We start from the raw sequence: 14821 nt of genomic DNA, 5'->3' as shown, positions 1-14821 counted from the left end.
TGCAATGACGGTACTTTTTCAGTATCCGCACACTCACCATTGGACTGTCAAGCATCTAGCATTAGACAAGTCACTACCATTTCGATATAAAAGGGTACTTTCACTGTAGGGCTAATACAAATGTGTTTCCTGCATCAGGCACACTTGTCTCACTCTTGCAATGACAGACATAGTACAGTATTTTAGTGATGGTGCCCTGTCCTCAGTGAGGTGCTTTTTTTCACACCATACCCACAGCCGTCATCACTATTGTTTTTTGCAGCAGTAGCATTTGATGGTACTTGTTTTTGTATTGTTGCACTGGTCACCTTTCAGTAGTTATCTATACGTTGCACTTGTCAGTCCTACTGAGGATTACTTTTCCATATTGCAGTGGCAGTGTCCTGTGTGAGGTGTGCTCACGTCATTCTTGCACTGAAGGATGCATTTCAATATTTTAGTACAAGTGGTTTGTCCTGGTTGAGGTGTTTGTTTTAATCCCACAGTGTGAGTAGCCTTTTTGTATTGCAGTGCTGGTGTCTATTCCTGTGTGATGTAGATCGGTATCAATCCTTTAGTCATGGACCAATTCAGTATTTTATTGTTCGTGTCATGTTCTGGCTGAGGTATCTTTGGGGCACTTTTACATATGTCTTCTCCTGTATTGAGGTGCGCTTGTTTTAGTCAGACCCTCCAGTTTATAGCGATTTTGCGATCCCGCAAAATGCAGTGAAAAACAGCAGTTTTTGCAAAAAAGCGCAAAAACGCCCATTTTTGCAAAAACACCCCAAAAATGTCCGTTTTTGGAGAAACAAAATTTAAATTTAAAACTCAAGGGCCCAAGGGGCTCAACTCTTATTTTTTGGACTCAAGAAATGAAATGCGCAAGCACATTTCATCACTTGAGCAAAAGGAAAAAAAAGCAGTCCGAACCACAAAGTACATCTGAATTGATGCTTCTTATATGCGCCCATTCAGATGTCCTTTTTCACCCCTTTGTGCAAATCAGGTGGCGTTTCTGCGCATTTAAAAGCGCATCCCAAATTGAAAAGCATGATGCGCTTTTAAATGTGCAGAAATTGTAGGCCACTCTACGCACCCACTTTAAATACGTGCATGAGGGGTGCCACTGCCTTACAGCGTCTTTACTGACCCTACCGACTCATGCAATACTTTAAAAAAACGATTTTAAAGTGTGACAGCTGCTGTCTCACTTGCATTTCTGATCCCCAAATGGGATAGAAATGTGTTTTCTTCAAAAATTAAAAAATGGTCACAATATGTGAGAGAAAGGAGTGAGAGGGGAGTGATGGGTGAGCTGTGGCGTGGTAGGCAAGAAAGCGAAGCGAGATCAGAGGGAAAACAGTGGGTCAGAGGGGGAAGCAGTGATATGATATGATATGGCATTTATAACACGCCTTTATAACAGGGGCTTAAAAAAAAGAAGGTGCCAGTATATTTTTTTAATTATTGCCCATCTTTTTGGCCAATAAAAATATTTGGGCGAACCATTCCTTTAAAACTAATGTCATGGTTTAACAGAACATGCACGATCCAATGCCCAATAGTGTAGAGAAATGCAATACTTTATGTTGTGGCCATTACACTATATGCTAAATCTGGTCTTCAGCATTCAATGAATATTGTGTGTAATGATAGCTGTATTCAAGTAAATGGTACCATTACTCATAATGTTCTTTGCATGCTGAAGACCAGATTTATATTAGTTTAGATTTTAGACTAAAAAAATAAATTCCATAAAAAAAATGCCCCAGGGCTAAGGCGGTCTACAAATGTAAAAAATAATAAATTAAATTAATTGGTTTTATTTGTTTTCAGACAATACTTGGGGAAACAAGAGAAGAGGATGAGGAGATTCTGCCACGAAAGGATTATGAGGTGAGCGATTGAAATGCAGGTGTCTAATTAAGAGCATGATGGTATTCTCTTCACAATGCATGCATGGATAGATTTGTAATTGTGTTTGCGATGAATTTGACATTTTGAACTAAATTAAGTTTGGTGTTTATGTGACAAATTTAGGAATCAAAATGTCCCTTGATGAGGAGCTTTCTTACAGATATTTGGCAACCTCTCCACAAAGAGCTTTATGAATTGCCCTGGTGCTAAATTACTTGCTTTCATTTTGTTTAGAAAACATGTGTGCTGTCCACCAGATTAAATGCTATTGGGCTCGATGTGTTTATTCTCTGTAAGATCAGTATTTGGTTGGCTTGTAAGTCTCTGGTGCAAGTAAAAATCAACGTTGGGGACACGAGTGGAACTAGTGGGAGGAGGGTCTTGCAAACCAATAATGGCCAACAGGCCATTTTGGCTGAAGCAAACATACTTTTGACCAAACTCTTTGTATCTTTTAAAAATAGGACATTATGCAAGTTTAAAATAGTGTTGAGATTTGGAAAGGTCTGCATCAAGTTAATGTACAGCGAAGTGAGGTACATTACTGTCAACGGTTTAAAACGGGTCTACAGTAATGTGAGTAATGTTGCTTTCCAGGTGGTGTAACAATCCAATTTAAACAGCATAAAATTCGCCCCACATTCAATTTCATTTGTAGCTTCTAATACTATGGTGCTAGGGACCACAAACCTATCTTTTTGAAATAATTGTTAAACTCTATTTTCATACAACACGCTTTTGCCTAATGAATTCTGTGAACACGGCTCATTCGGTGCTTTACCAAAATATCAAACAAAATCTGTGTGTTCTGTATAATTTATTCTACCAAAAATAAAACATGTTTTGATCTGTGCTAAAAGGCTGTTGCAAAATTGCAGTCCTCTGTTTCCTTGACTATTCCTTTGAGATGCACATATACTTTGTGTAATTCCATGAGGTATGCATATTCTCTGCCGTTTAAATACACCAACATGTTTCTGTTCCTTTAGCTCACTTAGAGTGCTCTTCACAATGTTTTGTTTTCACAGTTTTATATTCTCGTGATCAGTTATTCCTCCATTAGCAATTTTCATATCTAGAGATTTAGAACAGAACAGGAGAGATGAGTGCCTTTGCCACCTTCTTTGTGCCGCACAACCCAGAAAACTATTGATTAGATTACATGATCGGGAAATTCAGAATGGTATCCAGTGATGTTAAAGAATCAATCAGATTTCCTTTAGGAGATACGTTTCTATTCATTGCTACTTCTTTACATCTTAAAACAAAATGTGTGCTCTTGTGTGCTAACATATTTGTATTTTATTTTATTTTTTTTATTTATTTTGATCGTTGGCGCTAAATCTCCCTAGTCCCTCTTGTAAACTCATTCACCTTACTTGCATGTGTTTTTGGAGCAAACCAAAAGGCTTTCTTTTTTTTGTGTGTGGCTTTCCCCACTGTAGTGTTCTTTTACATGTATATATGTCTCCAAAATAAAAGTGCATGTTACACTAAAGTGGAGGCCAGGAAAAATCTAAAGGGGCAAAGGTTTGGTGTATCTAGGGGAGGAATGTCTGGAAGTCCTATGCAACCTGCACACATGGATTTATTTATTTGTTTTTTAAAGCGCTGAAGCTCTCAAGCATCAGGCCGTTATATATACACAAAGTACTAGAAAGATAAGACAGGACAAAAACATAAAAATCCCTGTAAAAGATCTTCGGAGAGTTTCAATGCAGCGACCAGTACTGGTGGCTGCATCTAAAGTTTGAATGTTGCATGGGTTTGTCATTTGTGTATGGGGTCACCCCCCCAAAGCGCTATTTGGGGATACAAGCTGAGATACTTCAGTCTCATGTTATTAATTTTGGGGGATCTGAACCCAAAGCACCTGGCAGGACAACTCACTTGATAGCAAAAGTCTCTGGTGCTGTATTTCCTTCACTCTTTGAATTCTGCTCAGTGTTTTCAGTCTTTGTTTCATAAGTATGGCTATGTAGTCCCCTCACTGCTTCTATCTGCTCTCTCTCCCTCCACCATCCCTCAATTCTGTTGCTCATTTTTGGGGTGATTTTTTTCTCTTTTTGCTTTTTTTTCTGCCAGAGTTTGGACTATGACCGATGTATCAATGATCCGTACCTGGAGATTTTGGAGAGTCTGGACCGGAAGGTAGGAGATTTTCTTTACACTTGTCAAGGCATATCATTGTTCAAACAAAACCTTGACATTGTTCCAACTGTCTATCTGGTGTTCTGCAGGTTGACAAATAGCACTATGACATGAGGATAGCAGTAGAGGATATGCTTCCCTTGGTCCAGAAAATACTGATTATTCCATTCTAACGTTATAGAAAGTCAAGTTTCTATTAAAGACATGGAGGTGAAGGAATATGCTCGCTTCTTACTTTGCTTCACTCGAGCACCATTAAAACCAACATCAATAAACATAAAGCATTACAATAACGATTTTTTCGGTGAAAGTCTTTTTTTGTAGTCCATTTATGATAGGTTGTAATTTCTTATCATGTGATATCTTCCTCCAATCACCTTCCCTCAAGTCCATAAACCTGACTTCCTCTCCCTGCCCTTCCTCTTTCTCTGTCTGTCTCAAACTTGAACTCTTACGCCCCAACCGGTAGATGTTGAAACTTAACCAACACTTTTTCCTGTTTTCCTCAGGATCCCGCTGCATTCGCTTCTGTTCCTGTCGAAAAATAAAAATAAAGCTGAGGCTTGCCATGATGGGGTGGGCAATCGCCTGTACAAAATTTTTCACAATAAACATTATTTAATATAACATTACATCATCGGATCATCATATTTCATGTAGCGATTGACAGGGTGGGATAATCCTTTGTATCTGTGTCTTTAGTAGAATCTTGACTTTCTATAAAAGTAGTATGGAAAATCAGTATTCTATTTCAAGACCGCAGGCTCGGATTATGCTTGTTAAAAGCTCACTCGCCACCAACGCAGACATTTGATCTATTGGTCGAAAGAAGAAGTCTTTAAAAGTTGACTCCTTCGACCAGTCAGCTGCTTTCAAGATTTCTTACACCGTGCTTCTACACTATGCCTTTGAGCCCATAGCTCCTCTAACTGAATGTGACCCAAAGACTCTGATGCCGATGCCCAACTGGAGCATTATTCCATCTTACCCACTTAGCTGGGGTAACCGCAGATACTGCTGCAAATGGTCTCCGCAATGCGATCAACAGTTGTCACACCGAACGGTCATTGTTTCATAGGTTTTCAGACAACGCACTGGGCATAACGTGGGTTGATCTGGAAATGCTGAATATGAAACCGATCTAAGACCTGTCTTATTAACATAAAATGTTACCCCCGAGGGAGTAAAGGATTTCCGGTACACTTCTAGTGCTCTAACGTCCGAAAGCCTTTTACAGGATATAAGCAGTGTAGTGAGCTTTGCCGATAACGCTTTCCTCGAAAGCTGTTCATTGTCTGGCCAGTAGATTCAACAAGCCATCTACGTCCCACGACTAAGAATACTTGGGCATTGGGGGTCGCATAAGCCTTACTCCTCTAAGGAGTCTGCACACTAATGGGTGCTCCCCTACTAGCATGCCTTCTATCTTGAGGTGTCCTGCTGATATTTCGGATCTATAGGTATTCACTGTCCTGTACGCTTTACCCTGGGCTGCCAAAGCTCCTGGAAAATTCGGGTTTGCACGAAAAGACCCCAAAAAAAGTCTGAATGCACAATTAGTGTGCATTCGGTCTGGTTGAAAAGACTGAATCCTAAAATAATGAACAAGGGGAGTGGAGTGTTCACCATTTGATAATTCGATCTTTTGGTACTCTATTTTTCTTTACTTGCATCCGGAAAATTCACTACCTAAATTATATTTGCTCCATCTTGACCAAGCTGACCTGTAAGCCTTCCTGGTACCTGGCGACCATGCTTCTTCGATGAACTTCTCAGCGTCTCCTGAGTCCTGGCCTCTGCCAGGCTCCTTGGAAATCACCCATTCTACCAGTCTCAGGTTGCCTTCCTCTATCGGGGGTGAATCTCGCCTGCTGGGCCCCGCATTATAGTTCTGAATTGCAGGAGTATCAGAGGTCTGTCGAATTACATCTCTAGAAGGTCTGGAAACCATACCTGACTACTCCAGTAACGTTCTCGGAATCATAGCGACCGATGGAAAGGTGTATTACCTCTCTGGGCCCCATTTCTAAGCATCTGTCGCTTCCGCTGCTGGATCGGGCTTCCAGCTGAAAAAGTGAGATAGTTAACTGTTCAGCCTGGATGCAACCAAGTCCGTCCTGCATTAACCCCTCAGCTTCATTACGGCCTGAAAGACTGTCCTGTCCAGTTGCCAACCGTTGGCGTCCCTCAAATGTCTCCAGTTCTAATCTGCCAAATGATTTTGCAGCCCTGGGAGATACTCTGCCATAACGCTGAACTTGTCCTGAAGGCACATGTGCCAAAATTCTATTGCTAGTTCCGCTAACATCCTGGACTTTGTCCCGCCCTACCTATCCTACCGCAGAGACGTCATTTTTCAATAACATGCAACAATCTGCTCTGTCTTGGGCCCAGCATTTCACAGCGAAGGACCCAGCCATTAGCTCTAGACAGTTAATATGGAGCGCTAGCCCTTTTTCTGACCACCTGCCTCTGTTTGTCTTGTCCCCGCAACAGGCTTCTCAGCCCCATCGGCTGGCATCCAATTCTATTAGGAGGTCTGGGGATGAGCCAAATATTGCTCTCCCGTTCCAGGCCTTCATATGTCTGAATCACCACCACCACAGTTCTGTCATGTCCGTGGAGATCGGTATTCTCTGTTCGTAAGATAAGCCTCTCCGTAGGTGTTTGACTTTTCGACGTTGCAGAGCCCTGTAATGCAGAGGCCCTGGAGAGATCGCGTGACGTGATGAGGCCAGTCTCCCTACCAACCCGGCTAGCTCCCTCAATGAGATGACGTCCCTCGCCAGTATTGTCCTCTTCTTTTTCTTGATCAGATTCACCTTTGCTATCGGCAAACTGAGTGTAGCCGCCCTCGTGTCTATCATGAAACCTAGGAAATCTAGCGACTGAGCAGGCACCAATTCCGACTTTTGACAATTTATTAGGAATCCCAAGCTCTGTAGCAGATTGGTTGTTACTTTCACCTGATGCTCTAAAATTACCTTGTCCTGTCCCATCAGACAGAAGTCGTCTAGATATACTATCAGCCTGATGCGCTGCTCTCTCAGATGACTGACAACTGCTCTCACCAGTTTCGTAAAACAGCAAGGCGCTGATGTCAGTCCGAATGGGAAACATGTGAGCTTTCACTTCTGCCTCCTTCCAAAGAATTGAAGGAACCGTCGTTGTTCTCTTGTGGCTGGAATCGTTAAATAAGCATCTTTGAGGTCTATCCTCACTCGCCAATCTCCTGTTGTAACGCGTCTCTTAACAGATGGATTCCCTCCATCTTGAAATGTATGTAAATAATTAATGTGTTAAAGTTTCGTAAGTTTATCACTGGTCTGGTTTTCTGTCTGCCTTTTACCAGGAACATATTGCTTCTAAAACTGACCGAGGAGCTTGATACCTGTGTGATGGCCTTTTTTTTTTTTCACTCTAGATCTAAGATCTCTTTGTCCGACCTTACTTTGTCTTCTTCGCTGAATACTTTAGGTCTTGACCATTCTGTTTGAACTGGGCTCTGACAGAATTCTCGCTGGAAACGCCATACTGTTTGTCTGACCTATGCATCTCCTGATAACTCTTAACACTTATCTAAGAACAGTGCAACCCCCCCCCCCCGCCCCTACCTCTGCTTGCCATACCGGCACGCTTGGTCCCAGTCTCACCTGTATTTGTTTGCTGGCCTCTGTTGCTGGCTCTCCATACTCTTCATCTCGACTGAAAGAGGGGTTCGGTCTGCACTCCTCCGGCGCTTTGCAGCTGTTTATTTTTGTTATTGTAGTTGGGCCTATATGTGAAGTAGCGGCTGGCCCAGTGGCCCGGCCTCTGCCAGCCTTTTCGAAAACCTTATGACCAGATACTCTTTTCAACGAGGCCTGAGACTTGTCAGTTGCCGAGTATGTATTGGCGAATGTAGCCATCTATTTAATGAAGGCATCCTGAAGAGCTTGCCTTTTGCATCTGACGCTGACTCTGAGGTAGCTAGCTCTCCCATTTTGGGGTCTATCTTAACTAGGATAGACCTCCGCCTCTCCATTGTCAATGCACTGTTGGCATTGCCGAGTAAGCATATTGCCCTCTGCCCAACCAGACAAAATGTCTGGGTCTACTTTCTGGTCTGGCTGTTTTCCCTATTCTGCCATCTGCCAGATTTTAGTTAAAGGGCCTAGAATATCCAAGAGCTTATCATGGCATGACCGCCAGGATCGCTCTATTCCCTTCTTCATTTCTCTGCCATACCATCACATGAAGGATAGCATGTTCTCATCTGTCTAGTGTCTCTGCCACCCCGTCTGGCATGTGGGGCATGGGGCATTCCACCCAGAGTTTGTTCCTGTCCTCCTTCAATGAAGTATTTCAAATTCTTTTCTTAATACATTTTGGCAATCTTAACGGGGGGCTTCCACTCCGCCTACCTGGGATGGAGGAGAGAGTCCGGATTGAACACCTCACACAGCTCTTCTTCCTCCCTTTATCTTTTCCTTAGCAGTCTTCTGTTTTGTTGAAGGGCTCTGGGATGATGGCTCTCTCTCTTTAGAGCTTTCCTCTGACGTTTCGTCCCAATCTCTGTCGTCCAGCTCTTCTGAACTGGACTACTCATCGCTGTAATACCTGCCCTTCCTCTCCCAAGACCTCACTCTTTGAGCACCACTTCTCTTTCTTCGTGGTGTGCCTGTGGGGCTCTGGCTGCTGCGGGCCTTACAGGCTTTCTTTCTTCGCCCTTGCCCCGCATGACTTCTGTCTGGGCCCTCTCTTCTCAGGGCTTGCATCCCTTCGGAGAAAGTAATCGGGTCCTCCATCAAGGTCCTGCCTTGGGTTAATGGTCCCAAGCCTGCTCTCAAGACTCTCTCTACTGCTTGCCCCCTGTTGGGCTCTGCCCACCTTCTGCTGGTATGGGGCTCATTATACTCATCACTGGAGCTCTGCATACTTGCACTCTGGTGGGTCCCTGCAGGCAGGCCCTTTTCTTGGCCCGGGCGAGATGAGCAGCTGCCCGGAGTGCAATTGCCCCAGAGGGCACAATTGCCATGGTCCCTGGAGCCCCTCGAGGCTGGAGGGGATGAAATTCCCCAGTTTGTGGGGCGGCGCGATTGCTGTGGGGAGAGTTCCTGGTACTGCCTCTTCTGACAGTCCGAGGTTTTCTTGAGCACTTTCCCAACACTTGGGGTGGGGTGGGGGCATAAGCACAACAATAAGAACACTTCAGTTCCCCCTGCAGCTAAGACCAGCCCCTCCCATCACAATGCCGCCAGGAAACTGCTAATGATGGGCCATTAGTCGCTGAATGGTTTCGTACCGGCATTGTGATGGATAGGGGTTTTGGGAGTGGGCGTGCATTGTAGGCAGCTTTGCCTCTCTGCAGGTGTGCAAGTTAACACTTCACACTCTCCGACTCACGTTCATACAAGTGCCACTATTGCAGCATAAAAAGCACTTTAAAACATTTAACTGTATGCCCTTGTTTCTCTTTCTTTAAGTATTTATTCATTTCTTCCTCAAAGAATGGGGGGATAACTGAAGGGTCTTGGCCTTGCAGGGACGCACCGTGGGCCCAGACACGGTACAAACGGAGACCCGTTTGGGCCCACCGTGTGTCCCCGCAAGCCCAGGAAATGCCCAAAATAATAGTTTAAAGAAGCACTATTTCTTTCATGCTGCTTCTTTTCCAAACTATACATACATTCCACTTTAAACCACTTCCATGGCACTGGTGATGAGTTACTTCATTATGCTGATAATAGTTTTGACCAGTGTTGCTGAGTAAATATTCTAAGCCACGACCCAGTTTATTAATTTATTCATGGAATGTTTGTCGGATACCTGTATCCGACAAACATTGCATAAATAAATAAATATACAGGTACCCGACAAACATTGCATGAATAAATAATCCGAGTCCACGTATCCTTATAACAAGACTTTACTGTATCAAAGCATACACTTGCTTCCCTTTGGGTTCAGCTGTCTCCTTGTCATTGCCCTTTTGGCTTAGGTTGCCTCCAAACCCCCTTCAGCATCTTGTGTTCGTTGTTGGTTGTATATACTGCATCCTATGCCATATTTATGGTCCCGTGGTGTGCCCAGTCCTCATTATCTTCTAAGTGGGACTGGGGCATAACATTGTCTTAGGCACCAATGAGAAAGTGGCCCACTGTTGCAAATGGCAATTCATTCCTTGTGTGATGGACTGTTTGACTTTGGGTAGGAGTTCCTTAACGGTGTAGTTTGGGAGTGGCGCGCAGGATGCAGTGAGAGTGGCACGTGGGATTGGGTGGGGGGCGCATTCATAGTGTTTCGCCCTGGGCCACAAATGGACTCGAAACTGCCCTACTGCAGGAGTATTTGGCCTGCCTCCGCCAGCAAGCAGCTTATGTGGGTCTGCAATGATTCTCTGCACTACAGGTTATCTTGGGTTTACGCTGGTCCGTAGTGATGTGCATGTACACTTACTGAAGTTATAAATAAGTGCCTCTTTTCCCTGCTATCACCGCAGGTGACAGGTTTGCTGACACTAAAAGTATTTCGTTAACTTGTGCCACTAGATGGCGATAGCTTACCTCACTTGGTTGAGCCCGCATTGCCTCACTACAGGCTTCTTCCTTGTTTACCGTTGCTTCGTGTGCCCTCTGCGCTGGTCATTATCTCTGATGATGACGTAGTGTTTAAAATAACTAATTCCTACTGAGCCGCTCCGAAAATCTCGAATCTGTCATGCACACTAACGCGGGCCTCCCACAGTAGTGACACTCCTAAGGCGCCAGAATGAAGATTCCTCCTGCTAATAGCGCAGGGAGCTCTTGATTCTATTAAAGACAAGGAGGCGAGCATTAAAGGCATGGTCTAGTAAAAAATGTTATTGTCCCTACGGGTCGGCCATGTTTTTTTAAGCCTAAGTGGCTCGATTTTAGAAAACTTTCCTATGGACCTTACCCGAGTTTTCGTCCATTAAACCCACGCGAAAACAAGCACCAGGGAGCCGCCATTTTCTGATAATCCTATCTTTTCCCCGATCGCCCTGGCTGACCTGCTTTTGCGGCACTAAATCAATTCCCCTGCCCCTGAGCCTGACATTGTCAAAACATTCATATTCCCCGCCTCTCTCCGTGACGTTACTGTGCTGAGTAGGCAAACGCGCCCAGTCGTCTTCTGCGCGACTCCACACAGAACCCGGAAACCAACACAGATCAACTCACAACACAGCACGCCACAATTCGGAATATGAAACTGTACTTTAAAATGAAACAGCATCACGGTACATTTGGTAAAGTACATTTATTTGACATTAAATGTTTAGAGAATATTCAGCAATTGCCATATGAACTCCGAAAGCCATTTATTTTCTTTTATCTGTATCCGCAATAACTGTTCCGTTTCATCTTGAGTCAAGCGCTGTTCCTTTATGGTACACAGGGTGTTCATTTTCGTAAAAAGAATCACTTTGGAAGCACGGTGAACCGCAAGGCTGTTCCATCAACTAGGCACTAGTCCAGCCTAAAGGTTGATATGTTGCTTCTAGCCACTAGTACAGCGTAAGGGCATGTGGGCCCTTGGCGATCGTCCCATAATATGGTGATCGTGCTCCAGTTGTTGACACAAAGCTGCAGGTGTCTGCTGAAGAATCCATCCGCCGGTGTCTCAAACAGATGGCAGTGGCAGAATGGGATCAAATACCTGTTATGAAAACAAAAAAATGATAATTAGTCTCGCTAGCCGAACTTCATTAATGTTACTCATTTTATTTATTACGGCCGATCAGAAACTATTTGCTTGCAAGGATAGTTCAATGGAATATGTTCGTCTCTAAAATCAATGCGAAAAGTAACGAGATAAATCGAGGCCAACACACAATGATAAACGACAGTTAGTCTACATGCGTGAGGAATGATATGATATATGATATGGCATTTGTAACGCGCCTATACTCAAGTGTTTCTAGGCGTGACGAGGCAGGTGGGGAACAAGGGCAGACAGACAACGCTCCTACTAGGCCAGGTGTCTTTCTGATCGTGCATGGGGAAGGGCTGTACATGGTTAGTTGAATACAAATTAAATAATAGGGCCAGCTGGTGGCAAGTGCACGGTAAATGCCGGGAGAAGGGGCTGAAGGATACAGAGACAGTCCCGTAGTGCAGGTAGGCAGTGCAGGGAAAAGTGGCTGGGCCAAGGACCGAGATCGGTGAGACCAGTGGACCTGCATGCCCATGTGCCCACTACGAACACGTTTTACTTGCTTTTCCTAGCTCTTCATTCATTTATTCATGCATCCATTCATTAAATCTTCATTCCGGTATAAAAGCGTGTAAAGATTTACTTCCATTATATTTGAAATTTCCATTGTGTCTCTTCGTAATGCAGTCTGTAAAACGGACCGTGCTCTTGACGACGATTTTTCGTATACTGAACTAAAATGAAACTCTGTCTAGTTTCTGAATTCTCTGCCTTATCGTCTCTTACGTTATTGCGCACTCCCTTCAAATGTAGTTCTTTCGGCATGGTCCCTGTCTCAAGGTAAAAAAACAATAGACCCTTATACTTCCAGTGCGACTTGTGGGCCTCATCTGGGCGCTGTCCTTCGCATTCTTTATTTGCAACATCACGTAGTATAGGCATCTGTGAGAACTTGAAGTTTAGAATCCGTCTATGTAGTGCGCCTCAATGTGCAAATGCGAACTGGCTTCTCTCCCAAATGCCACGGCCCGCTCGTCTGGCGCGTTCTAAGTGCCCCAATTTTGTCCCCGTTGTCTGCGAGCTTTGCAGCCCAAATTGAGACATTTAATTTTTTGCGGAAGGTCAGGGAAAGTATAAAGTACCACAGGAGTTGAGTTAAAAGTGAGATTTATTGTTTTTGTTTGTTTTATTATTTGCAATGCGCAAGCCTCCCCTCCGTTAACAGTGCGCAGCATTTACATTTACATGAGATGAGACATGAGAAAAATATATACATACACATATGTGAGGTGAATAGAGAGAATTCAAAGATGACACCCAGCTTGTTCGCCACCCATGATGGTGAAGGTAGGGGTTAGGTTTACAGGTACACTGTACAATAAAATTTATTTACAAAAAGACAATCGTATTGCAATTATTTAAACCGGGATTTGTACTTCACAATCAGCTGTGCTTCGGGTGGGCATGGCACAGTCGCAATGTTCGGTGGCAATGGATCACTGCTCTGCACAGAAACGTCCAAAATTCCATATCTGTGCTTCTCTAACACAGCAACAATAAGGCCTTTCACAAAGTCGAACTGCATTTCATCATAGACTGGTTTGATCACCCATTGCTTACTTCGTTTTGAAAACACCTTAGTGTAGCGAGGCATCCTTACTTTACCCCTAGTCCTAGATTGTTCACGTCCGACATTGCTGTTATGGGCCAAGACCGCTAGTAGAGTGTGATGTTTCATGCCCCGAAAGCTAAAATGCAAGCGCTTTGGCCTGTACTTTAGGCACATATTGTGGAACACCTCCAAATCTCCTGTGTGACAGAATTCTGTCAGTCCTCTCAAATCTCTTGATAGAGTTTTGTCGAAAACAATCTTCTCAATGGCTTTGTGTGTCCGTGAAGATGGAATCAACCACTTCTTCTTCCGTGCCTCCTCTGGGGACAAAGGGCCATGTTCACATTGGTGGAAATGTTCATTTGCTGTCCAGCGGTGAACGTTGGTACATTGGTGCATCAGTGACCGCCATTTTTCAAGTAGTATTTCCACTGACCCCTCACAAGTTTTTGAGCTCCACCAAAGATGGTTGGTGATAGAATGTGACCACTGCAAAATACTTTCAAAACCTTATTTTTTCCCTGCAGCCGAGATTTTCTTATTGATTGATTTAGCAAGATGCCATACGTCAAATTGATGTTTAATATGTGGGAACTGCTCTCTCATTGTCTTGGCAATTGAAACGTGCCTATCCGTGGCTATGAGGTCGATGTGCATTCCCCTTGATTGTAGATATTCCACTGATTTTATAAATCCTAGTTTCTCCATGGCCACTGAGGATGTACATTGTGTTACCTGCACGACCACCGAACTCACAATTTTCTTACTATCCATGTCCTGAAAGTGGTAGGTGCAGTACTTGGCAGAAAATCCCGGGCTGTCGCACTGTCCATCGCCGGCTAGCCTGAATCATTTGCCTTCGAATGTACTTGCTAGAGACAATTGTTCAATTTTCCAAGCATCACTAATGGCCGGAAACAGATAATCACGTTGGTATATGTACTACAGCGCTTTAGAAATGAAATGGAGTCCCACAAACTGAAAGAAAGCCTCTAACTTTCTAAAACTGGAGCCACTAAAAAGTGATGCAGCTGCACACAGTAGATTGCCTGCTGGCAGTTTCCCCAGCATCGGTTGTGCAGACCATGAGAACCTATGATTTAATCTACAGGCGGATTTATTTTGACGTTACTGCCTTTTATTTGACGAGTCACATTAATCAATGGCTTCCCACATACTTTACCTCTAATGGAATGCACACATTTCAGCATACTTATAATTTCCATCAAACAACTGTCGAATACAATGTATTTGCTCTCTTTCATTAGATTGTCATCCTGTGTCAACGTTGTTTCGGCCTGTGACGTTGTGGAGATTTCAACACATTGGAAAGTAATATCGCTGATATCAAGTTCTGATGCGTCTATGGATGCTGCGGCTGGTTCATTCTCTGTCATTTCAACATCTATTACTTCAACATTGATGGGAGAACACAACAATGTCGACAGGTTTTTTTGGTGGCAAATTTCTGGCGAGTGTAGATTGTGTAAATTGATCTGCAAC

General features: G+C 43.7%; 1 protein-coding gene across 1 annotated transcript in view; it reads left to right on the top strand.

The window, feature by feature from the left end:
- Positions 1 to 14821, top strand: part of CLCN6 (chloride voltage-gated channel 6) — a 510100-nt gene that overhangs the window by 21455 nt on the left and 473824 nt on the right. The window contains exons 2-3 of the mRNA XM_069609912.1: positions 1819 to 1878; positions 3985 to 4050. Coding sequence (XP_069466013.1) covers positions 1819 to 1878; positions 3985 to 4050 — 126 coding nt within the window. The remainder of the gene's footprint in view (positions 1 to 1818; positions 1879 to 3984; positions 4051 to 14821) is intronic.

The sequence above is a fragment of the Ambystoma mexicanum genome, chromosome 8 (genome assembly GCF_040938575.1).
Source record: "Ambystoma mexicanum isolate Mex_15411 chromosome 8, UKY_AmexF1_1, whole genome shotgun sequence".
Taxonomy (NCBI): Eukaryota; Metazoa; Chordata; class Amphibia; order Caudata; family Ambystomatidae; genus Ambystoma; species Ambystoma mexicanum.
Note: the sequence above shows the minus strand (reverse complement) of the source record. Positions and strands in the feature narration are given on the sequence as shown.